Source organism: Fistularia commersonii, chromosome 32, assembly GCF_037954325.1.
Source record: "Fistularia commersonii isolate RoL2024-O1a breed Wild chromosome 32, RoL_Fcom_v1.0, whole genome shotgun sequence".
In the NCBI taxonomy this organism is placed as follows: domain Eukaryota; kingdom Metazoa; phylum Chordata; class Actinopteri; order Syngnathiformes; family Fistulariidae; genus Fistularia; species Fistularia commersonii.
The window spans coordinates 4,354,905-4,382,252 of record NC_141315.1 but is presented as its reverse complement, the minus strand read 5'-3'; the positions used below and the strand labels follow the sequence as shown (position 1 = coordinate 4,382,252).

Genomic DNA, 27,348 nt, shown 5'->3' with positions numbered 1-27,348 from the left:
ATCTTCAATTCAGGGAGAGTGACTGTATCTGTTTCTCCAACCTTGGTAGTGCTTGGTGTCAAAGGTCACAACCTCAGCTGCAAGTCATTTCTCCAGTCGGCTGCTAGTTGGCAAAATGACCCTCTCAACTGACAGCTTGACCTCTCGCTGTTCTGCCACCTTCCTCTGCCTCCTTTGTTCCTCTCTCTCTCCTTCCCCGATGATTCTACAAAGTGGCTAACATGTGTAACTTCCGCCATTGATTTAGGTTAACCCTTTTGCTCGGACATGCTCAGCCCTCGGCTTTGCTTGTCCGCATCTGGATCTGGTGCCTGAAACGGAGCGGCTCACTTTTTTGTCGCGCTTTCATGCCGCGTCCCTGGAACAATAAAAAAAAGGATAATTTCCAGTCAAAGTACTTGTCTGTTTCTGTACAGCTCAAGCATTAAACTTGTGCAGAATATTACTCGAGCTTATTGATTGGAGTCATTTGAGAGAGAGATAGATAGATGGGAGGGGGGGTTCAAAATCAATGCTTTATTTTCTCCGAGGCAAACCTTGGTCATGCTTGTTTTTGTGCTTGTGGAAACCAGAGGAAAAATAAGAGAGGAGTCCTTTACTTCCGCTGCACTCAATGTTTTCCATTCACTTCAAAGTCTGCTTTCTGCCCTTGAATCTTTTGAGCCCATGTTTTTTTTTCCTCTCTCGATCTCCGTCGCATCCATGTGCATTAATCCGCCACTTTGTAGTTCTCAGTTGTCAGAAGATGTTGCAATGCTTGTTTTATTTTGAGGTTACTTCTCTTGCTTTGGTATTTTATAATTCTGCAGCGCAATGTGCTTCTTCCCCTTTGCATGCCTTCCGTCAAGCTTGTACGTGGACGCATTTTGTATTTTATCGTGATTAGGATAGACAAGGGGAGATTTATTTTTATTTTATTTTATTGTGTGGAAATAAATAAATATATGTAGTTGTTTAATAAGGATATGCAAAATGATTAGATTTTTTTTTTTTTAGTCCTTGTTTACACTGTTGATAGAGTTGCATCTATTTAAATCAGTCCCTTAAATGAACCACACGCTTCTGGAAAGTAGGTTTAATATGTGAGCCCCAGTTAAACAAAAACAGCCAAAATCCTCTATTCCCTAATCGTTGTATGTGGATCACTCCTACTGTCGTTTTGTTTTTATAATAGCGGTTTTAAATATCTTTAGGTTGTGGATATTTGAGAAAAGGATTTTTGGCTTTTCGAAACGCCAATAAAAACTTTTTATCGGACGACTATTAGTTCCCAAACAATTAAAAAGAACATACACATAATCAATAATCGTAACAGAAATGCAGTGTCCCTTTTATTCACTGTCCAATGATATAACTAGACTGCAGATTAAAGGACTTAAAAAATGAATCAAGAAAAAAATGAAATACCAATTAATCCTTTGCATTTTGGATGTCAGATGAATAAGTAATTAAATTGCTAATTCAGTAGACACTTTAGTTAAAAGTCAGATCCAGAGTTTTTCAAAAGGACATTTCAAGATTTTACTGTTTCTTCATGTTCCACAACCTTCCAAGTAAGATTGATCGAAGTATCCGTCTCTTTTAAAAAATTTTGTCGGTCTATTCTCAAGTAACCGAAACAACACCATTTGTTCGACGCTTGTCTGCGTAAAATCATGATGGAGGACCACGTGACCGTTTTCAGCGGACAAATTTAAAGCATTGGATTATTCTTCAGATTTCCTTTTTTTCTTAAACCGCACGTAAACCATTTTGTGTATCTGAGGTGAACTCCGAGTCGAATATGAAGATGGAGAGAGGACAGATTCACACAAAAAGGGGTCAGTGGACAGGAACAGGGCTGGTGACAGGCTGCCTGCATGTGGGGTGGTTTCGCTAACGAGAAGCCATTGTGCCCTTAGTGAAGGTTAACTCTCTGATTCAGGGAGGCAGGAAGTGTTAGCTGCCTCCCCTGCACTTTTCCCATCCGTGGCCTCTGCCAAGTCAAACCAGAACAATCCTGCCCCTGTGACGGAGAGGGAGGGAGGACCAGAGAGGAGAGCAGTATGAAAAAAAAAAAAAAAAGTCCAAATCTGCAGGGTAACATCAGGCTCCCACGTTATGCAAGTGTTCTCTCTCTTTGTTTGCCTCACCCAAGGTTTTGATACAGATTGCATGAGGCATGATGGTAATGCTGAACATTCAGTCGCTCCCTCTTCACCGAATGGGCTCCATTTAAGGTAACTTTTTTTGCTTTTCCCCGAACGGAGTCGTGCCCTGGTTCGAACAGGTTTACACACACACACACACACAGACCTGGGCAAACACGCACATTCAAATACACCATGAAATTGATATCACGAAATGCACTCAGAGGCAAACACTCACACAGAAAATAGATATCTGCAAATGTGCACCCACACACAAAGACACACATGCACACACACAAGTCACAACACCTCATAGCAAATCAACAATCGCATCTTTGTTAAATTATCCAGGAAATTGTTTGCGGTCTTTGATAACACAGGTGTTTATATGGTAATAGCTTCTGGTGGCTGGATAAGAGTGAAACAATAAACTCATTAGGGTGTTACAGGAAGAAATGAAACCAGGCTCCCTGGCACACGCGCACATGCACACACACACACACACGCACGTGCACACACACCCTCCTTGAGCACATGAGGGTGAGCCCTTCAACACAAATCTATTAGAATACAGCCTTTGCTAGGTGCCTTAATGACCTTTGAGGTGAGTAAACCTGTGCCAAGCTGGCCAAGGAAGGCTCATTCATCTCACCTAGTGTTGTACTTGTATGGAAGACAAAATAATGCAATACCTTCACAGGAAGGTAGCATGTTTGTCTCCGCTAAGCCATTAAAGTGACTCCACTCGGGGGCTTTTATCCTACGTGACATGATACAGAGTTGAGTAATCACGAGGTGATCCCCAACCATGTGGTTTTCTTATTGACAGTGGGGCCTATATCCCATCTGTCAGCGTTTCATATCATCAGTCGCCTGATGTAATTCGCTCCTTCCTTATAGGCACTGACCTTTGCTGAGCTCTCAATTCTACTATGAAGCTGTGTGAAGTCATTACTACATCTGTCTGCACTCCTCAGTCTCGTGCAAAATGGTGCTCTGTCAGGTGATTCATTACTTGGATATGGAAGATGTTTGTATCCCTTAAAACTACTTTCATTTTTATGTTCAGAATGGAAAATTGGCAACAGAGAATACTCAGCGTTGCGGTTTGCTTGAGCTTTATGGAGAAGAATTGCATCTCAGATCTCATTGTTTTGTTTTCCCAATCCACCCTTAAATGCCAATAAACCTTCACGTACCTTATCGAAGGGAACACTAAATTGTTTGCATTATAGAAAGTTATCCAAAAAATGTTTGCGGTGACTGCTTCTCAGTTTTTGTGAAAGACAGAGACTAGGAGGAGTGTGAAGATGATTTTCCGCTCCGTTATATGTTTTGGACGCTGGCGTCATATTTGGAGAAAAGTGCATCAGTTGGATCTTTATGCTGGAGGTTTTATTTTATTTCTGTTGCCATATTTTTGCATTTTTTGTTTGACGGTATCATGACAAATATTTACTTCTAAAATGAATGTTTTTTTTAAGTCTTTAATGTAATTGTGCCAAAATATGACTAAATTGCAAGTCACAAATTTTGGCCACATTTTCACTTTAAATGTTTTTGCTTTTAGCCCAATACTAAAAGGCCTCGCTGGACTACACATAATTTAAAGAACGCCAATATATATTCTGTTTTTTGCAGTATAGACAAATTAGCATTGAATTTACATCTTGCTGTACTTCCTCCAAGGTGAAACACTATTTATTCACATACTTTTTAGTCGGGATGCAAAATATTTGTGGTATTCCTTTCAGTTTTATTGGCTTTCAAAAAGACAGACTTAGTTTTGAAAGGCAGATTTTTCCATTCTGGTGTATCGGTAAAAATAACTAGCAGAAACATGGTATGTTTTCCATAGAGCCCTGTTAAAATAGTTTCTTACTTTCTTACTTTGCCTGAACTGAACGTGTACATGTTGAAAGGTGTTGAATGTTATATCTGCTGCAGCATGTGGGTCATCACCAGGAATAACAATGTATTAGTTCCACTATAGCACTTGATGTTTTCAACGGTTAGGTAGAAACAAAACAAAAAGGGGATATAAATGTCCTTGGATATCAACCTAATGAGTTGCAATATATCGGTGTAGTGGATTTCAGCAAAATAAAAAGGCCTGCCTTCTTTCAGAAACAATATAAAAGAAATTTAATTGAAAATCTAAATCCGCATAACTATTCATTGTTAATTTATTATCTGAAGAAAATGCAATTACATCTCTCACTTGCTTCTTTTGTCCAGCTTTGAAAGGCACCTTAAATTGTTTCCCTACAAAACGGTATATTTTACACACGAAGAAATGGAGGAAAAAAAGAATCAGATTTTACCTCTGTTCTCTACTCAACTTTGAATAAATGACTCCCACCTGTCGTTATGATAATCTAGCAATGTAGGAAAACAAAAGGCTCAACTTGAGAAGTAGCTGTTTTGGAGAATTATTCTTTGTTCAAACTACCCTTTACCTGCCCCCAAACAGTCATCAAGAGCCAACAAAATACAAATCAAGACAGTAAGCAATCACTTTGTTGAAGAAAATATCTAAGACCCCAGTAAAAAATAAAAACGTGTCAGATTTATTTTTGCCTTTGCTCGTCTCTTTTGACAGCATTCACATCGCTCCGCTACAAGGAGTCGATAGCGCTCCCTGGCCATTCCCTCTTCATTCCACTTGCAAGTTGTGTAGGTTGTGAATGTCTGCATGCTAATTCCAGTCAAGTTTGACATGTTTCCCAATTAAGCAGTGCCGTGATCTCATAATCATGCGAACGGATCCATTTCGAAACACTTCAATGTGAAGTCTGATTCTGGTTTTACTGAAATCAGTGACTCTGATCATCTCGCGCAGTCAAACATCTTACCAGCTTACCCCTCCTCCTCCAAAAAAAAAAGCCCATTTTGTCTATTTGCCCACGTGGGTGAGACTCGGTAAAAGGGCGACAGAGTGGCAGGGTGTGAACAAAGATGTTGATTCACAAAGGTGCCCTCTCTCATCTGATCCCGACACATCTCTCCTACAAAGGCAGGGCTGTGCACAGCATGCAGATGCTGCTAGCCTGCTTCTGTTGGTAAATAATGAATAGGTCACACCTGGTGGTCTCTTAGAGGCTCGCTGCATCCACGGTCCCTCTCCAGTGGTGGTTTAGGAATCTGTATTTGTGTGTGTGTGTGTGTGTGCAAGTCTGTCTGTGTCTCAGTTGAGCCGGGGTCTAACATTAATCAGGATTCTTCTGCAGTCTTCATTTTTGTTTTGTTTTCTTTAACCTTTACCTACACAATGTCCTCTCGTGTCACACTCTGTAAAGTGCTTTAACAGGGTCGGCAACTTTGTGTGTGGGTGTGTGTGTGTCTGTGTGTGTGTGCATGTGTGTGCACTTGTGTGTGTAAACCTGTATTAAATTACATGGAGAGCAAATAAGGAACAACGGCTGTGCCTCTGGAATTTGACCATTTGATGAAGGTTTCACCGACTACAAATGGCTTAGAGCTAATTTGATATCATTATTTGTGATAGATGGATAGATGGATAGATAGATGGATAGATAGATAGATAGATAGATAGATAGATAGATAGATAGATAGATAGATAGATAGATAGATAGAAGGCTTGCATTAAAGATCTATTTAATACCCAGTTGAGATGTAATATATCATCAGTTACAGCGGCAATCGCAACTCATTGCCATAAAAAAATACATGTGTTCTTTTAAGGTGATGTTTAAATGTTATGCAAGCCTTCTATGTCACTAAGCCTACCATCGCTGTGCTCCATTTAGTGCGATCAGAAAAACAACTTTAAGGTACCAACTGGGATAATTATCAATTATCTGTTTGGATTAATTGTTTAGTCCTCGAGATGTTGTAATTGAGAATGTTAGCTGTGTGAACTGATGCTTGTACTGATGCCGTATTTTGTTTGTTTAACTGACACAAAGGAGAATAATTAAGAGGAGAGAAAGCGATAATATTTAATATTGTTATGAAAGGTTTTGTCTTATTTTCTCATGCGCCATTCAAAGAAAACCCTTCTTTCCATGCTTACTACAAAACTTTCCAGTCCCACATTTTATGTATAAAATATGTCTGTAAAATCAAGAACAGCCATCCTGCATGATGTCATCATCGATTAGACATTGATATTTGATTGAGAATTGGCTGTCATATCAATATAAGAAGTCAAAAGCTGTCAATTGATAGCATTAACAGCTAATGTTTAGCAAACAGAATAAAATATTCCTTTAATTATCCCACAGCAGGGAAATTTCGACCATTTACAACAGAAAGTTATGAAAGTTATAAAAATAGAAAACTAAAAATAAAGGATAAACAGTGTTGACAATATATACAAACAGGTAGGCCTTGTTTAATAAGTTGCACCCAAACAATATGTTGACAATATATAAACAGTGTAAACATGTGCAAAAGTGGCAACTACAGGCAAACAACAGCAATACTTGCAGTAGTTACAATTAAGAAGTATCACCTATGGTGTCTGAGTATATTGTGTTGTTCATAGTTGTGCTCAAATGTAAAGAAATCCGAAATCTTCAGTTTTAATGATGATGTTTTTCTCAAGTCAAAATAATGTATTCTAACATTAAATTGAAGCTTTGCTGATGTCAAGGTGATTCCTCTATGTTGTTGTTTGATTCTGTTTAGTTTGGGACAGCTGGTTATTCATTTTCTGAGCACCAAATAGTGTTTACCTCCAAATTTCTTTACCCACTGAGCCCTTCTCATAACATTATAAAACAGTAGTAAAGATTTACAGCAATATAAAACTGGAAAAAGTAACAAACCTTATACACTTGAGCACCTCTGCTAAACAGATTGACTCATCAATTGATCGTGTAATCTTAAGGACTATAAAAATAGTGTATATTCCCCCCCTCCCTTGAATTCATTGCAATAACTCTGTGCACTGAATCTGCTGAAGCTCAGTATAGTAAACACAGATATTTTTTATTTAGAAGGAGCTCATTTATTCGAGAAGTAACTCTTCTAAAAGAGGTGTTTGACTGCTGCAACCCAGCTTATCAGCAGTGCGGACATTGTGTGGGAGAGATAGCTTATAGGGAGTGCGTCAAGGAGTGTGTGACTGAAGCTGAATTCAGTAGTCAAACAGTGTTTTATCTCTTGTATATCAATCACAGAGCTCTGAGGCCCGGGACCAGAACACACACATTATTTGCTGAAGCAACACACCTATTCTGAAGTGGTTTTATGTCGCCCTTGCTATTATTTTCTTCTCTTTTCTCATGAAGGTTAATGTTTCATCTTAGAAATGACTATAGAACATAGAACTTGCAGATCCCCGGTTCGCAAAGCTCATTAAGGGGGGAAAAAAAAAACAAAATCATATGAATTGTAGGCAAGGCGGCAAACTGTCTATAAAATTCACTTCACTCCGCAAGATAAACTATCCTCATCAAGGAATTAGAGTAACTCTGGTTTTCTTGCAGGTGAGCAACATAATCAATCAAAAGAGTGTTTACTTGACTGTAGAAGAGAAGTGTAAGTGGAGAGCAGCACCATGTTTCCTGTCTAGTGATTTGTAAATTAATTTTGGCCTGCAAAGTCGACTCGACTTACAGGGAGTTTCCCCTGTAAACACTGAACAGGAGATCCCTACCGCTCTCTGCACTGAGTGCATGTGTGTTTGCAAATGCTCTCTCTCTCTCTTGTTCTCTCTTTAACACCAACTCAGACACTCTCTCTCTCTCTCTCACACACACAAGCACACAGGCACTCAAATGCACTTTATTGCCTGCCTGCATTTGACTTGTTGGAAACATTAACTGTGTCCATTGAGATTTATTTTTTTATTCTGTTATGTCTTAAGATATTTATCATCAGACCTGGATATTCAAAGATTTATTTGATGTCTAGCCATCCTTTGTTGTTTGGCCACTGGTTTTGCTTGGTTTTGCTGGCAGCAAATAATGGCACATGTTGTAATAGAGTTTATAAGGAAAGTCAGCAAACCCGAATTGTCTCTAATAATCTTTGCATTGGGAAATTATCGCTCTAGTTTTGCTCAACATGATATGTTTTATAAAACAATTGTTATGATTTTTGAAATAAAAAGGGCAAACTGAGAGGAAAAGGTGAAGCTGTTCAAAAAGTTTGTGCCATCCCCAAAAATAGTTAGAATATTTTCACTACTTTCTGTTAGAACTCCAGATCTTTGGATAACTTTGCAGTGTGAAGCAGATGTCATATTGATAATCAAATATCACTTAAATACTTGATAACATGATTTCAAGTAGTTTAATGACCATTTAGGTCTTTTTGTTGTTTTTCTCTTGAAGGAAATCAGTTATTTGTTACATTGAAAGTAATCCGTCATAAAATTTTCTCATAGTGTGGTGGCTATCACGGCTGGTAGAGCAGGCGTCCCTTCAGTTGAAATAGCAAGGTGTGAAACCACAACATAGGTCGAGCCCATTTATATGTTATCAAAATGTTTTTATTGCGTTACTACATTAGTAGGTTGCACCATGGTCAGAAGATATACATAACTGATTTGATGCTATAATAAGGACTGAGCTCAATTCTTCTATGAAGCCATATGAATGTATTATCATCCGTTATCTATACAACTTATTCTGCACTCAGGGTTGTCAGGGTGCTGGAGTCTATCCCGGCTGTCACTGAGCGAGAGGCGGGTTCCCCCCGGACCAGTCGATCACAGGGCCACATTTGAAGGCATACAACCATTTACCATCTCATTTACACATCTGCTCAATTTAGGGTCTTCAATAAACAAATGCATGGTTTTGGACTTTGGGACACGGCACATAGAAAGGCCCTCTGTTGAAATTGAGCCATGGACCTTTGTGCTGTGAGGCTGAAGTGCTAACCACTGCACCACCCATGTTTGAATGAGCAGAAGCAAATAACATGTCCGTAATCTATTGCCTTCTAAAAGTAATAAAACGTAATCATTTACATAACTAGCCAAAAATGTGATCCAATTTAGGGGCACAACACATGACTTTTAAGGTGGCTTTTGACTGAAGATGATCTTGAAAAGATGGGGAAACCCGGCTGACGTTTACTACGTCCTTGTTATGTTATTGAAAAGAGGAAAAACTGCATTTAAGGCCAGTGCTGGTGAAAGCACGTGAAAAAGGTAAATTAAATGGCTTAAACCGCTATCAGTCAAACCCAATCAACCAGGTGTTAAATGCGTCTAAAAGCCAAGGCTCCTACTTTTCCTCCGTCTGTTTTCTTTTCTTTTGCTTTGTTTGATCAAGATACTACATTTTTTCCGCCCGAGGCACTTCTCCCTCTTTGATATTTCTCTCTGCAACAATCTTGTCCGCCGAGGCCACAAACAAAAAAACAACTTCTCCAAGTTTAGTTGCTGAACATAATGCTGAAATGTGAATACTTCTGTCGACTCGTGTCCCACCAGACCAATTTAATCTGTGATTTTGCTCGTACAGTGAATCCAGCTGAAGGAATCATGTTATTAAGCCCCTTTAATGAAACAGTCAGGATGGACTCTCCATATCTTCTTGCACTAAAAAAGCTCATCTAAATGGAAAACACATTGTCTTCATTATTTGCAACTGTTGAATGAAGGCAGTTGCCATGGTTACAGCCATTGGAGGCTGAAGCCTGGTTTGAGGCCAGAGGGGCTATAGGAACAAAGTGGCTCCTAATGGTGAGGTTGTACAAATAGCTCTCAGAGAGGGTTATATATCGCTGGCATTTCCATGTTGGCCAACACCGCCGCAGTGCAACAACACATCATATCCTCATGTCAGCACTGGTTCTGGTTAATGAAACAAGATGAATCTTGCCAAGTGATGTGCTATTCCGCAGCACATTCTCCTAAATACTCGTCGAAATGTATTTCATAACGTTGTTTTCCGGTATATCCTCTTTCAAAGAGACACACGGAAACTTCCAGTGTACACCAATCAAAATGTAGATTGTCTCCACAGCGTGTCGTCCACCCTGGAGATTTACAGCTGAATACTAAGCAGGAGAAAGCGCCCCGTTTTGACGGGTGTTTATGCTTTTGAGACAGAGAGGGAGGAAAACATTAGAGGGAGAAACTGCAGTGCTTAATTCATTTTCTTGTCTGAATGTGGGTTAAATTACCTTTAAATCCCACGCAGAATTACACATTGCAGGTAAATGAGTCATTTGGATGCTGATAAGCAGCCGCAAAGACACGCTGGGTATCAGGGACAAGGTGCCTTTTTGCGGAGGGAAAGAGACATGTTGCTAATAATAGAGGAAGTGGTCGGATGGGACCTCTCTGCTCCTCGATTCATGTCAGATAATAATTGGTTTACCTGATACCGTGCCCTGTGTTTGGATGGTGATGGGGCTGCGGTAAAACAAATTATAAGGGGTTGACTTTTGGTAGCGAAAGTCTGACCCCCGGGCAAGGAGGCTGCCTGAAAGAAACACCAGCACACCTCCCTGGCATTAGTAAGACAAGAAAAGTAAGGAAGGCACAGTGGATTGAGAGTTATTTTAACATGATAATAATAATAATAATAAATTAATAATATTATATTAATAATTATATTAATTATATTGGATTTAGATTTATTTTAAAATAATAATAATAATAAATTAATAATATTATATTAATAATTATTATATTAATAATAATAATTATTGTTGTTGTTGTTGTTATTATTATTGTCATTATTGAGGACTGAGAGATAACTTATAATAATAATGATAATAATCATTATTATTATTAGTAGTAGTAGTAGTTGTATATATTATATAATTATTTATATAATAATTATTATTTTTGTTGTTATATAGTATAATAATAACTATTATTATTATCATTATTGTTATCATAGGGTATCACAAAACAGTCAGCGATGAAAGCTGCACTATTTTCCATGTGTAACAGTAGAGCGCAAGATGAATGAATTAGGGTGAATGGATATTTCCTCACTATCTATGCACACTCAGTGGAATAACATTAATCATTTACACAGCTGTGTAAAAACTGTGTTATAACGCTGTCATTACATCAGCTCAGACCAGTGTGTCAACCAATACGAGTCACACTTATTTTTGACGTATATACAAGGTTGCTCTTGTATTTCAAATTAGGTATGTGCTGTTGTGTGATATTGCAGTCATTGAACGTAAATGATAGATTGACGTGGACCGTTGTTTTCTATTTTGTGCAACATAAAACAAACAGAACATTGTGGGATATAGTGAAGGAAAGCTTCTCACCGTCTCTCAGAAAGCAGTTGCATTGTTACTGCTGTCAAATAGCATGTCCAGCTCAGGCAAGCTTGTTGGGGGTTTAGTACAATCAGATTGCTGAGGCATTTGAGGCCAGCTTTTTCACCCTCCCCCTCTGGTTTGGTCCTTCTGCATTAGTTAGCACTTAACTGGTTGAGTTTGCACGGCTTTTGACAAGAATTGATCATGTTCTCTGAATGAAGGGCGGGGAGAATACATTTATACAGAATCTCATTCTGCAAGTGCTTTGCAGAAATCAAATTACCCCAGAAAATTTACACATGTGAAATAGTAACATGAAAATGATTGGTGATCAAAAACATGAAATCTAGAAATGTACCCAGTTAATTTATATTTTGAGAAAGACAATAATTGGAACTGTCTCGGGTGTTTTCTGTAGTAGGTTTCTCAAAAAACAAACAAAAAAATCCCAGGCACAGCAGTTTTAGGACCGAGAACAAGTGCAGTAATTGTTTCTTGTCTTGCGCAAATCAAGTTGAGACAAGCAACATGCTTGGTTAACTTGAGGAAAACAACATTTTTGCCTAAGATACAACAAATTGACTACACCATAGCATATTTTGACATGGGTGTACGACTCCCGGCCACAAAAGAATTGCATTTTTCAGGGGTTCTGGAAATACTGTAGCTTCTACATGGCACTTTGTTCCACAGCTGAGCGGTCGAGGGATGGAAAGCAGCTTTGTCCTTCATTTATTTATTTTTTTTACCCTGTAACCCACTGATAATCCTCAGCCAGCCAACCTGAGAGGTCTAAAAGAGTCATACAGCTCAACTACATATCTATTTTAGAAATGAGCCATTCGCTGAATTATGGACTATTAATAGAATGGCCGATGAGATTTTTATTGTGTTTTTTTCCGATCCTGTTCTTAATTCTGCCATCTGCACTTTGGCAATTACTGTATTTGCAAAAACTAAATACAAATTCAATCTCATTTACTGGAACAAAGTTGTGTACAATAATACTATTTGCTTGGATATCTCAGAAAAGCATTGAAACACAACTAAACACACGTTGTGTTTCATTTGACTGGGGAGTTTGTATCGTCTGGTCAATCCAACAAACAAAATTATTACCCCCTCTTATTATTATCTTAGAATCCAAATTTAAATATTATTTAATGACTATATATGGGTTTTATAGCCAGAGTTGTATCTGCAGATGCCCCACCTATCAGAAACCAAGTGCAACAGATTTTATAAACAGCACTTGTCGCTGCTTGTAAATCTTATTTTGTCTGTGAAACAATAAATGAATCATTATTTTTATCAACTCAATACTTCAGTTGTTAGGATTATAGCTAGGATCTGTGAAAACAATGATTTTAATGAGCAGAAAAATGTCAAATATACTAACGGAGCTGCCATTAAAGCGTCTTTCATGTCTGTATTCGAGGGGGGAATTCACGACTTGCAAGACTCGTTTGTCCTTGGTGGGCTCGGGTACTCAGTCAGTCACAGATCCGGCGGGACCCTTCATGAAGTGCTCATTCCTGTGATGAAAGCGATATATGGCTTTAAAAAGGCCAATGACGTATAACGTTATCCATTTTTTTTTTTTTTTTTTTTTTTTTTTTTTACGATGTCAAGTTGGATCCACTATCAGTTTGAATTTAAATTCCAGTGGAGTTGTTTGCAGGCTGCAAAGCACCTAGCTCTGTCTCAAAAAGACGCCGCTCAATATTATAACACAATTTGTATGTTAAAAAGGGGGCCCCTGTTGTTTTCGTGCGTGTGCATGTGTGTTCCAGTGCCTATCGACCACTGGAAGATGTGTTGCTGGCAGCACAGCCTCATTGGCCATTGTGCCGGGGGAAGGTGGGGGCTGCTTGCTTTCAATCCATTATTGACTAATCTCATTAGCTGAGGCTCCTAACGCTGAATTAGCCCCAGAAACTGACTTCTCTCCCTCCCTCTCATTGACATACACCAATCACGTGTGTCACATATACGCATACAAATATATTGAAGCCTCTGCCTGAGAGGAATTGTAATTATAGATGTTTTTTTTTTATAATAAGTTTTTTGTATTTCTCTTAATTAATCATTTCAGTGAAGTAGCAGCCTATCTGTTTTTTCCACAGGATTAGCTAATTATAAGTTCAGCACTTTGTTCTTGTGCCCTGATCTTTATGCATGTGTGCCGCTTGCATCCCAACATTAGAGCAGACTATTTTTTTTTTTTTTTTTTGTGTGTGTGTTGGTGGCTCATCTTTGCATTTGTAAAATCACCTGCTTTGTATATCACCTTACATAAGGGTGGCGGTCATGGAAAAGAGAATGCAAAGTGCCAGTTTGGTTTGCATAGAGACAGGATAATAGTTTGACGTTACAAAAGCAGTTCTGGCTTTACGCTGATTTCTGTTGTTTTGGCCGTGTTTGTTAGTTGTTCGCCAGGTTACTGGGGCTGAACACCTCTGCAGTATCGCCCAGCAAAGGGAAAGAGAAAGAGCAGAGCACTGCAGAGAGAGATTCATGACCCAGCCAGGTTGTAATTGCTGATGGTTCAGCAGTTTTGGCGGCTGAAACAGGAGGATACAGAATTCCTCTGCTTTTTCCACTTTGCAGTATTCATTTCCTTCTCCTTTTGATCCAGCGTGTCTATGTTTCTCACTGCTGCTCACACTTCCCCTCTGTATTTTTGCTGCTTTTTGTCTGTCGATGCATATGTTTGCACGTGTGTGTGTGTGTGTGTGTGTGTGTGTGTGTGTGTGTGTGTGTGTGTGTGTGTGTGTGTGTGTGTGAGCCTATCCCTTCCTGAGAGGCAACTGCAGGCAGCATTGTTTATGCTCACCTGTCAAGCTACCTCAACTTACCTGATGGATGATGTGAAGCTCTGTTGTTTGCCAGCAGCCAGAGATGGGTTGTTTCTAAATTACACCCATGAACATATCAAATAGGAATTTCATATCCAGTATGAATCTATAGATAGGAGAAATCCTCTTGTCAAAAGTCACAGGGTTTGGTGAAGACAAAAACATTGACTGAATGACAATATGAAAGATTTCAAGCCATTACAATGCATTATCACCTGATAGTATATTTGCAATTTGAATATCTTTAGATAATGAATTGTTGGACAGCATCTTACAATTTTCAAAATGTAATTTCTTTTTAAACAACAAATTAGCTGAATTAATACTTGAGCTAAAAATGTTTTGTCACAAAACTCGTCTCCTTTTGGCTTTTCCCTTCAGGGGTCGCCACAGTGAATCAACCTTCTCCATCTAACCCTGTTCTCTGCATCCTCCTCTCTCACACCAACTACCTTCATATCCTCTCTCTATACATCCATAAATCTTCTCTTTGGTCTTCCTCGAGACCTCCTGCCTGGCAGCTCCAATTCCAGCATCCGTCTACCAATATATTCACTATCCCTCTTCTGTACATGACCAAAACATGTCAGTCTGGCTTCTCTTACCTTCTCTCCAAAACATCTAATATGTGCTGTTTCTCTGCTAGACTCATTCCTGATTCTATCCACCCTCGTCACTCAGAAAGAGAACCTTAGCATCTTCATCTCTGTGACCTCCAGCTCTGCTTCCTGTCTTTTCTTCACTGTCACTGTTTCTAGACCATACAGCATCAATGGTCTCACCACTTTCTCGTACACCTTTCCTTTTATTCTGGCTGATAGTCTTCTGTCACATAATATCCCTGACACTTTTCTCCACCCATTCCAACCTGTTTGAACCAGTCTCTTCACCTCTTTGTCACACTCTCCGGTGGTCTGGATGTTGATCCCTAGTACCTGAAATCCTCCAACTTCTTGATCTCCCCTCCCTGTAACCTCACCGTTTCACCGGGTTCCTCTCATTCACACACATATATTCTGTCTTGCTGTGACTAACCTTCATTCCTCTCCTTTCCAGCGCATGCCTCCACCCCTCTAGATTTTCCTCAACCTGTTCTCTACTCTCACTACAGATCGCAATGTCACCTGCAAACATCATGGTCCATGGAGATTCCTGTCTAACCTCATCTGTCAGCCTGTCCATCACCACTTCAAACAAGAAGGGGCTCAGAGCTGATCCCTGATGATGTCCCACCTCCACCTTGAACTTTTCTGTTACCCCTACAGCACACTGCATCACTGTCTCACAGCTAGCATACATGTCCTGCACCAGTCTAACATACTTCTCTGCCCCTCCGGACGTCTTCATACAATACCAGAGTTCCTCTCTTGGCACCCTGACATATACTTTTCCAGGGCTACAAAAACACAATGCAGCTCCCTCCGGCCTTCTCTGTACTTCTTTATTAGCATTCTCAAAGTAAATACTGCATCTGTAGTACTCTTTCTAGGCATGAAGCCATACTGCTGTTCACAAATGCTGACTTCTGCTCTCAATCTAGTTTCCACTACTCTTTCCCTTGACTTCATTGTATGGCTCATCAACTTTATCCCTCTTTAGTCATCATAATTCTGCACATCCCCCTTATTCTTAAAAATGGGCACCATCCCACTTCTCCATTCCTCGGGCATCTCAAGATCCCGTTGAATAATCTAGCCAGAAACTCAACCGCTGCCTCTCCTAGACACTTCCACACCTCCAAAGGTATATCATCAGGACCAACTGCCTTTCAACTCTTCATCCTCTTTAGTGCCTTCCTCACTTCACTTTTACTAATCTCTGCTACTTTGTGGTCTACAATAGTCACCTATTCTACCCTTCCCTCTCTTTCATTTTACTCATTCATCAGCTCTTCATAGTACTCTATCTATCTTCCCATCACTCTTCAAGCATCTGTCAATACATTTCCCTCTCTATCCTTAATCAACCAGACCTGCTGTGCATCCTTTCCATTTCTATCTTTGTTTTGCCAACCAGTATAAATCATTCTCTCCCTCCTTACTGTCCATCATAGTATACAAGTCATCATACGCCCTTTGTTTTGCCCTTGCTACCTCTACCTTTACCTTACGCTGAATCTCCCTGTACTCCTGTCTGTTCTCTTCAGTCACCTCAGTGTCCCACTTCTTTTTTGCTAACTGCTTTCTCTGTATATACTCCTATGCGTCCTCATTCCACTGCCAAGTCTCCTTATCTACTTTCCTGATACACCAAGTACTGTCCTACCTGTCTCCCTGATCATATTAGCTGTAGTTGTCCAATCCTCTGGAAGCTCTCCTTGACCAACCAGAGCCTTTCTCAACTCCTCCCTGAAAACCAAACCACACTCCTCCCTTTTCAGCTTCCACCAATCTGTCCTCTGCTCTGCCTTTGTCCTCTTTAGCTTCCTTGTTACCAGAGTCATTCCAACAAACCACCATCCTATGGTCTCTGGCTACACCTACAACTACTTTGCAGTCCCTGATCTCTTTCAGGTTACCTTGCCTATACAAGATGTAGTCTACCTGCGTGCTCCTACTTCTGCTCTTATAAGTTACCCTAATGTTCCTGTCTTTTTCTGGAACAAAGTATTCACTCCAGCCATTTCCATCCTTTTTCCAAAGTCTACCACATCTGTCCCTCTGTGTTCCTCTCCTGTATACCAAATTTGCCCATCACCTACATCCCTTCTATAGTCTGTTCCAACATGTACATTTGTCACAAGTAACATTTATGAAAGGAGGTGGAAGTTATTGCTTCATTTGACAGCTTCAGTCTTGAATTGCATCTGCCTGCAACAAGCCTCCTCTGCCCCAGCATACAATATTTATTTGATACTATTTTTAACTCCCTGAAAGATTATGTAAAATAAGACATACTGTTCAAACATTAGATCTTCATCACTTGGACATTTTCATGCTGTAGTGACTTCAGGAACAACACCCTGCAATTGGCTGAACGGAATCAAATACTTTCAACAAAATCATTCAGGATGCCTTCAGTAAGGAGGATCCATGGCCACAAGCACTGTTCAATAAATGTCTTCAATGTTTGATTGAGGAATGTGCTAAATCCACTCCCCTGGAGAATCTCCTATTTCCTCCCCGACTCATTGGCATTTTTCACAGCCACACGTGAGATGAGAGGCTTCCCGATTCATTTACACAAAGGCAATCGAAACATGGCAGCCTGCAATCTCTTGCAAATTACAGCAAAGTAAGAGAGGTGTGGACCAGAGCCATGACGGAGGGGAGGCGAAGGTCTGTCCATTGCTTGGGATTCATCACTAACCCTCAACTTCCCCCACATACATATATATATATATATATACACACACACACACACACACAGAGCCCCATATGGAAGATTGGTGACACAGATTTACTGCTGCACGCTGCAGTCTAACCTCTACATCAGCCCCCGACTTAACAGACCCCCAACCCCCATTTTCAGACACCGAGACACAGACACACTCTGCCCGGTCACGGTGGGGGCGTGTAGGATAGCAGTGGTGGTGATGTGGCGTGGGGGGCATCCCAGTCAAAAGCCCCCACTCTGTGGATCAAGCGTCCGCCTGTCTGGTAATGTGTTGTCATTGACCAATTAGGAAATCCAGATCAAACAAGCGCATGGAATGGCCCCTCGCTGCCCCTCTCTAAGCACTCTGCTCTTTTTAATTGAGCACATTTGTGCAATGAGAAGCTTCTCCCTGGAGGGACTGAAGGCTGCAGACACTAGCAAGCTGTTAATGCAGGATCAGTCCACTCAGTACGTTATCAAACAATCTGCTGATGTGTAAAATATGTAATCATCATTTCAAGCTACGCCATTCAGATGACCACTTTGCCGGTCTGAGACGTAGTGAATTGGAGTTTTCCTAATGCACGTAGTTCGGGGAACTTTTCAACTTTTCATTTTTGCTTTGTTTTAAACACGGCAGTGCTTGGGATCACATGAAATTCAGCTGATGTCCATATTGTCTCTGTGGTTACAGTCAAATATTACCTCATAATGCTAAACACTGTGTAGCCGGAGCAATCGGATTTGTCACCTTATAGAATTTATGATGCCTGTTTTAGAGCTGAATGGTTTGCAAATATATCTGTTCTCAGCCACACGTTGATAAAGTTACCAATATCCTCTTTCTTTTGATACATGAAGTGTAACAGGCATGTCGTTTACATAGGTTTAATATCTTTTTTACTGCTCTATTTTGACTAAAAGCACCTGCCCCATAGGTGATAATTTGCAAAACATATTTTATTCAAGACTTGAAATTAAATATTTAAAAAAATGAGGTGTTATGCAGAAGTGCAGATTATTAAGGGATTGAAGTGTCAGTTTTATGGCAAAAGACACCTGCAAGCAGACGCTAGAGCAATTCCTTTGTATAGAAACCTGATCAATCACATTTGTTTTCGAATAAACTTCAGTCTGCATTTGACTCGAAAGTGAAAAAAAAAACTGGATTCAAAACATTCACTCGAACTTGAAATCGACAATCTTTTCGGTTGTTCTAAAAAATATGTAAATAAGTCAACCGGTTGACATATCCGTAATAAAAAATAAATATCCCTACCCAGAAATAACATGATCTGTGATTTTGAAATGGAGATGTATGTTGTGTTGTTATGAGCGCTGGCAGTTTGACGGTTACCCCCCCCCCTTGTAACAGAGAAAGCTCATGTTGCTGCTGTCCGTCAGTGTGTCTGCGAGTTGAGCTCATGCACTATTTAAAATCTCTCACTCTCTGCCTCTCTCATCTTCCATTCACTCAAAAATCACAAAAGGCCAAAGGTCACCCTCACAGTGGAAACAAGAACATCCTCCATCCTCCCGCCCAGACCAATAACCCCATTAAACACATGTACAGGCCAACAAACACAACTGCTCCCTAACTTATCACCACCAGCCGCACAGCGTATGCACTTGTAAGGCACCAAACACAAAAACATGCACCGCTCTTTGCCTTCTTTGAATTCCTTCCCATGTATCTTGCAGCTCGCCTGTCACCCCCCCCCCCACCACCACCATACTATCAGTCTCTCTCTCTCCCAGAGCTCATAATGGCTCTTCCTGGGTAGGGGCTGTGTCTGAGAGTCCTGCTATTTCAAAGTTTTGGGCTCCTGGATTAAGCATGGTATGTGGAAAATGAACAGCCACTCAAAAGACGGACACATGAGCTGAATGCATAATAAACCAGTAGATTGGCAGACTGGCACAAAGAAAAAAAAATGGGGTGGTGGAGGGGGCTCACAAATTGTCTGGAGCAACGTCCACACAGTACCAATATCACTTGCCGGAATGGAAATAATTGCGGTTTTTGACTTTTCCTCTCTGCTCACAATCAAAGTCAATTTTATGGCTTTCTTTCTGACAAATTAAATCCAACTCGACTCAGAGCGCAGGCACGTTTAGAGGTTTATTCTTTGGTTTGACGGATTCCTCGTCATCACGAGCTTCCCAGAATTTTTGGAGACTTGCAGGGAGGACGGGAATCGAGTGACCATCGCACAAGCGAACCGGCAAGCTGTTAGCTCCATGCTGTTCGGCATTTGTTGGGACTCTTGAGGAGGTGACGCGCAGTCATGTGGCTCATCTGCGCTGCTTCCACTGCCCCGGGGGATTTGACCCCACCCCCACCCCTGCTATTAGTGCAAGGGCGGAAGGAAATTAAAAGAGTAGCTGTTTGCAGGAGGCGGTGCAAGGCAAAGTAGAGAGGAGGGATGGAGGCAGAAACCATATGATGCTCCTCATGTTTGCATGTGGACAGGACTACCTTCCCTCCCATGCTCCTTTACTTGTGAGATGGAGGGTGGGGGGGGGATCGGTGGTGAAGTGAGACCGCCTTTGTCCTTTTTCTCTGTTTTTTTTTTTTTTATCGCACCCGGCGATCGGCCTCAGAGACTCTTTGAAACGTTACACTTGGTTAGAGAGGAGATATTGCTTAGGCCCCTCTATGATCCCCAGCCCTCTGTTTTCGTCTTCTTTCTCTGCTGGGGGAGTTGTAGCAGCACTAGCAGCAGCGGCGGCGGCGGCGGCGATGGGGGTGACCAGCGACACCCCCCCCCTCCCAGTCCTCACTCCGTTACTGGATCCCTCCAACCCCCTCGCTCCCACCACCGTGCTGCTCCCACCACCATGCTCCCTTTGCTTTTCTAATCACGCTGCAGATGTGCCTGATGGCTGAACAATCTCTGTGTACTGAACGTGGGGCTCCCGCAGGAATTCAGGAGGCTTGGTTATGTGAGCTGTCATGAAAAAAAAAAAGAAAGAAAAAAAGTGAGAGGGCAGGGAGGGAGGGCGGGAGAAAAGGAGGGAGGATATGTGTGAGATAGAGAGGGAGTTAGAGGTAGAATGGTAGATGGAGAAAGACAGAGGGAAAGAAGGAGAGATCAGACAACAGCGACTAGTGCGGCAGGGCTCCTTGGATTGTGTGTGTGTGTGTGTGTGTGTGTGTGTGTGTGTGTGTTTGTGTGTGAGTTAGTGGCACAACTGTGCACCCGCCCCTGCTCACATTTGCCACTGAAGCTGAAGACCAAACCACATTAAATAAAAGAAATCCATTCCCAAGCCTGTTAAGGAGCCATGTGGGGAGGTGTGAGTGTGCGCCCATGTGTGTGTATGCAGCAGAGAAATGGGGGAAGGGAGGAGGAGGAGGTGATGGAGAAGGGTTGAGGGGAGGGGAGGCAGAGCAGGGAGGTGGGACAGGCAGGAGGCAGCTCATATTATTCTCTGTGCCAGCTCTGGATGGAGCCTGCTGGGGATTATGGCACATTCTGTGAAGCAACAATGGAAGCAGCGCCGAGTCACACACATTTCCATCCTTTTTGCTTTTTCCTCCATTGAACAAACACAGCTTTGTCCTCGCTGCCTGCCTGGCCACTTACCAGGCGGAGAACCAGGCAGACACCTGGAGTCCTCGAGGTGCCCTGTCCAAGCTAAATACCCCCCCCCCCTCAGTAGAAGAGAACAGAGTCTCTACAGTGTTAAGATAATTAAAGACAAGCTTTCATGCCAGTCTCAGACGACGTATCCTGGAATCAAAGCTCATTAAAATCATGAGGTTGAGGAGATGCTTCCTCCTCCCCTCCTCCATCATCTTCATAGCATTAAAGCAAGTGCTCTTACCAGAAAATCCTCAGTCACGGGTCCTTTTTTTTACACAGAGATTCCCCAATACCGCTTTGAAAATGACCCGTCATTGTGACACATCGCTTGTTTACACACAACCACGCAGGTGTTTTTTTTTTTCCCCCCACCCTGTGAATCTATACTGCTTGTACATGAGGTGTGACATAAAATTCCAACATCTGTGTTGTGACTACGCTGTTTTCTACCATTACAACTGTTACATGGGTATCGATTCAGTGCCGGGACCACCCTCCGACACCTCCTCTTACTTACCCTTAACACGGGTGGCCATATGTATCGGCATTGCTATTTTTCCCACTCAAACACACAACATGATGGCACAAATTAGCCCTTTATTTCAGATTCACATACAGTAGGTGACACTGAAAGACTCCATCACGTTGAGCCGTGTCTCCACGTTGTCCCAATGAGGTGTGAGAGTGATGCTGATTTCACTGCTCAGGCCACCTTGTCCCATTTTAATAGTGTCAGCATTACTTTGAGCTGTAGATTTGTGTGTGTGTGTGTGTTGGGGGGGGGGGGGGGGTGCATGCGTGCGTCTGTGCGTGTGTGTTGAGGGGGATGTTTCACACAGCTCTGTGGAGGTGTAGCCCCCCTGCCTGTAGTGTTGTTGTAAACTACATTAGGAGTGACTGAGGGTGTTGTCAGGATATCATGATGCCAGTCCAGCACTAGAGGGGAGGTGAGAAGGTACGTGTGTGTGTGTGTGTGTGTGTGTGTTCCAAGTCTGTACTTAAGGACCATTCTTATATATCAATGACAGTATTGTTTTTTGTGGTTTTCTCTATCTGTCACATCTAATAAACAAAGTTATTGGGAGGTGCCGAACCTGGCAAACATTGCTGAAAAGAGAAACACACGGGTTTGAATGATAATGATAAGCGCAAACCACCAAGTCGGCCAAACTTGATTTAGACAAAAAGATGAATGCAAATAACATTGATTTCCCCACCTGTCGTGGTCAGCTGTCGGCGAATGTCTGCTGTTGTGACAAACCCCAATGGCTCTAGCTGGCATATGTTCGCGGCATTATTTTTCTTATTGTTTGACTTGAACGCAGACACCATAATTGGGAGAAATCACTCGATTTGCAGCATTGATTCACCATAAACGGCGCAGGAGAAGAGAAATGGACGTTTTGCAGTCGACAAGTTTCACAAACTCATTATTCAAATTCATCTCTTCTAAACCATTCCTGAGGCTAACGCCGACATCTGAAACTGTTTGCCCAGCTTTTCCTCAGTTCTAAACAGCTCTATCATGAGACAACAGAAAAGTGATATGATTCTTAAATCACATTTTAGATCCTGAATTTGGCATACTTGGGCCAATCACCAGCACAGAGAGCTATTTCCTCTTAGCCAGAAGGCATTCCCGTACACTAGATGACCCTTGTATTTTTAATGCGTTCACCTTTGATTTTACCTTGAAATGAAGTCATTAATGCAAAGCTGTCAAAACATTTGGTTTGTTTAAAACCAATAACATCGGTTGTGTTTTTGCACTAGACAACATTGTTGCTACAATGTTACCTGGTTTCCAGAGCTCAGGTGGCCTGGGGATTTTACTGTTATTGTAACTTCTAGAACTCGTCGCCCAAAACCTCGGACAAAAGAACAAGACAGTGTAATAAACTGTAAATATCCTGTGACTCGGTGCCAGGCCCCAGACAAGCCTAATTGTTTTGTTTCAGAAGCTGAATAAATTAAATCTGTTTACCACTTCCCTGCGCCTCGACTGCTCAGCTGAGAGTCTGTACATAAAGCTGCAAAGGTTTGTGATCCATTTGTTCTGCCGCGATGGTGGGATGAAGCTAATCATTGTCTACTCTTCTCCTCCTCTGAATGTTTTTATCCTGTAGAGCAAGAGGCACACAACTTGTCTGTGTTACATTAACAGGCTGGAATCCCACTTTGAAGATGTTAGCTTGTTTTTTTTTTTTTTTTGTTTTGCTCTTTTTTTTTTTGTGCGGAATAATCTTTAGTTTTGAAAATGTGCAAGTTTGACATTTGAGAAAAGCCGCTTCAGGATACACTTCAACGCTGTGTAGCGTCACCTTCCTCGCCATCATATCCACAGCGCTTTTCAAGGTAAACTTATGTAACATGACCAGGAGACAATCGTGAACCCCAGGAGACAATACTGTCCTCTGCAGGGTGCCATGCGGAAACAAAGGTTTTAAAGTGGTGGCACAGGGGGGAAGAAAAACATTGTTTTACCCAAGAGGTGGGCTGATAGCATGGTGAAAAGCCCATTTGAAGAGGTAGGCCTCATCTGTCACTGGGCAATGGAGGAGGCAGCCATGCAGAAGCCCCCTGATTATAAAGAGATAATTTCATCCAATCCTCCGGTGGTGCTCCATCGCCTCACCGCCATACTCCACTGCCTTTCATATTTGTTCCCAGCCTGCATCTCCTCACCCGTTTCGTTTTATTACAGCTCCCACTCAATACATATATTTTAGCCCTCCCTTGAATAGGAGGAAAGCAAGTCTCACTCATCCCCTCCCACTCTCCAGCCTACCTCCACCCCCCACGTGTCTTTTGTTGTGCAGGAATCCACTGATCTCAACTTGTTGTGTAGCGCCTGCCATGCAATTTGCAGTAAATGAAGCTGGGGTAACACCATGCATCGCCACCGATTTTCCTCACGCGCTCCAAAGTGTGCCGCCGAATTCCGGGGATAAGTAGTTGAATCAAGGCAAATAAGTTTAGATGAGGTGACTGTGCAGAGGGAATAATAAATGATAACATCTGTAAGATAGAAGAGAGCACGTACGTTTGGGAAGGCTCCTAATTGCATCTGTTGTCATCTCTGCAGATTTTATCTTCAATTTTGCTCCCGAGCATCATTAAGAATATAACACAGATGAACTATAACTAAGCGAACGGGTGAAAATTAAATAACGCCTGAAAGCTTCCGCTCATACTTCAATAGTATTTCTGGAGACAAATCAATGACAAGCATGTGGACACGGGCTTAACGGAGTGAGGTCAGAAGTAAGTAGAATGCGTGTTAACCCAGTGTCACATGTTGGAGACATGACACACACACAGAGAGTGAAGGGAAGGGCAGGAGGGAAGCGAGACAGAGAGGGAGCAGGTCGACTCACTCATCAATAGCCACAAGGTCAGACAGGCAGTGCCGGGCTGAGTGGGCCCTGTTAGGAAGTAGCAGCTGAGGATTTGTAGAGCTTGTAGAGGCTTAGAGCAACACTGCTCCGCCTTCTTTGTGCCACCGGCCAGGGCCTTTGAAGGGCCAGGGGAGACACCTGCTGGTGGCTGAGGGGCACAATGGTCCGGGTCGGCTCTCGCCAAGAATCTTCGACTTAGTTGGCACGGACAGGGGACGGTGTAATTGCGGTGAGCACATAAGGGAAGTAAATAAAGCCAGTGCATGTGAACACATCATGACCGGAGGAGAAACGTTCAATGTGTCTGATGCATAAATGCTAATGGGGAGAAGGGGGGGGTTGGGTATTCTAAAATGGTATTTTTATTTATTTTTTTTTTTCGTCCATTCTAAATCCATAAGGGCTCTCTGCAGCAGTGCACAGATATAAATCCTTTAAATGATCACGGTGTGAATTCACAAATATGTAAACAAAGAAATACTTTGTCCGCGAGGAGAGGCGGAGGGGAGAAATCCTCATGATTTCTCCATATTTTTTTATGAGATTTCTAATTTATGGAGAGGAATGCTCTCGTGTGCCCCTCTTTCCTCTCAAGTACAAGCACGAGCAGCTGCAATAGGTAGCATAAAAGCTCTTTAGCTGTCTAGTGGAGTAGATTACTGGCCCTGCCGTTAAATCCAGCTAGAGACCCCTAAGTGAGCATTATCAGTGTGGTACAGCATGCTGCCTCCTCTCTCTCTTCCTCCCTCTCCTTCATCTCACCGGCACTTTGTGCACTGGAATGTCTCACTGTGTGATGGTAATGGAGAAAGATGGTGTGTGGGGGGGAGGGAGGGGCGGTCAGAGTGATGAGGGTGGCTGGTGGAGGCAGGGACGACGCGCAGGAGAAGGAGATGCTGCCGGCAGCAGCGAAAGGTATAGAGGGATGAAATAAAGGTGGCCGAGGGGAGAGGAACGCGAGAGAGGATCGGAGGGTTAACACCTTTTCTACACCCGCGACCACCTCCCACGTATGCGCCTATTAACGAATGACCCTGCCACTCGAAGCCGCATGTGTCTGAGTTATAGCTGGCACCGAGACGTCGAATGCAACATTAAATCAGTCACCCACGGGCAAAATTGATAACCATTAATGTAGCTTGTAATACTTTTTAGCCCTATTGTTTGCCTTCTATGAAAGAATAAAAGGTTTTCCATAAGCTGCTGCTCCAAAATCAATAGTGTGCTGTAAGGGTTTTGTAAGAGGAACCCTTATGTAGCCGGAGAGCAAAGAAGGGAGGAGATAGAAATGAAATGTCGAGCGTGTCTGGGCGCAGGGTACAGATAATTGTTAAACCAAACCAAAGATTGCATAATGGCCAAGTAATGTAAACAGAGTGCCTCAGTACATGCCAAGATAGTGTTCTCACAGGCCAGGATAGAAGCGTGTCTTGCAGAATTCTGAGGTAGTGCTGACGAACTGAAGGGCTGCGTGTTTGTGTGTGCATGTGTGCGCACGCACATCTCACCCCGAAGGTGCTCTAAACATAGTCAGACATCCTCTAGTTGTCCAGCGTGTCCTTTCTGGAGGTGTATATCAGTGTTGGGGGCAACTACAGGGCTTGTTAAGGGTGTCACAGGAGCTGAGAGGAATGTCATCCTTTCGTCTCACAGAGGTGCTTGTCACCTGCCAAATCAATAACTCCCCGCTCAGCTCACAACACTGCAGACACACACACACACACACACACACACACACATAACCACACACGACTCCACTATCCCAGCAGTGATGAGATTGGCAGCTTCCTTGGGAAAAGCGATCTTTAACACTTGTCTGTGCTTCTATTACAGAACGCTCCAGTTTAATGGCTGGCAGGTAGAGGCCAAAGAAGGACAATCAACATGAACTCAATTCCATCAATGGACAGACACATACAGCAGACCAATGACCGTCTGCAGTGTATCAAACAGGTGAGATTCAGCGCATCCAGGTAAACCAGTTCGCTGTCTGTCGACCGTAATTATGTTTATTCACATCACGTAAGATTATGCCAAGGTACCGCAAGTGGTCATCTGTGTACGGGGGAGCTTGTGTTTCTCACTGCCCGTGGTGTAGTAGATGCAGAAATATAAACTGTGTTTGACTGAGAAGTCATTAAAATCCTGATGTATAATGCACAGTTAAATTTTCATTCGGTGATTATTACTGATACTTTGTAATTCCACATTAACATTTATACCTTGGAAATAGAAAAAAAGGCTGTTTAATTAGTTGAATGTGCTGTTTGTAGAAGTAGAACATTGCAGAATCGATTTTATATCCCCAACATTAATTTTTCAAAAGTTAAATTTTCTTTTTTATTTAATGTTGGTTCATCTGCCTTTAAAGTGATTTAACATTTCCAAATGACTTCATCTAAATAGATAAAAAAGCCACCCGAAACGCCCAAAGTACGTTAAAGAGCGTACTTTTTTTTCACAGGATAATCTTTGCTTGTGGACAATGGTGTTTGAACAAATGACTAATTTTTCATTGAAAATATGCAGAGTTAATTTGTTTGTTTTGCCTTATTAAAGATTTTATAATTTCTTTATCACTCTGAGAGGATGTAGAATGTATAAATTAATGAGTGGCTTTAGCACTAATGAATAAATTGACTGCCTGCAAGAAAGTGAAGCCTCTGAAAAGCAGGAAGTGAGGAGCTTCCCTCTTGTGGAGCGACAGACTAATGTTGTTTACTCAATGATAGACATGAGCTAATATGACACAGACAATATTGCATCAATCACAGATTAGATGAGAAGATATATGTCATTATTTTGGATTTCCCCTGCTTTCTGTAAAGCGAACATATAG

The 27,348-nt window shown here is 41.8% G+C and overlaps 1 protein-coding gene across 4 annotated transcripts in view; it reads left to right on the top strand.

Moving 5' to 3' along the window:
- Nucleotides 1-27,348, top strand: part of LOC147215187 (zinc finger MIZ domain-containing protein 1-like) — a 121,282-nt gene that overhangs the window by 55,982 nt on the left and 37,952 nt on the right. For all 4 annotated transcript variants that reach the window (XM_086139855.1, XM_086139856.1, XM_086139854.1 and 1 more), the window contains exon 3: nucleotides 26,343-26,462. In XM_086139855.1, the coding sequence (XP_085995981.1) occupies nucleotides 26,394-26,462 (69 nt within the window). In that variant the 5' untranslated portion in view covers nucleotides 26,343-26,393. The remainder of the gene's footprint in view (nucleotides 1-26,342; nucleotides 26,463-27,348) is intronic.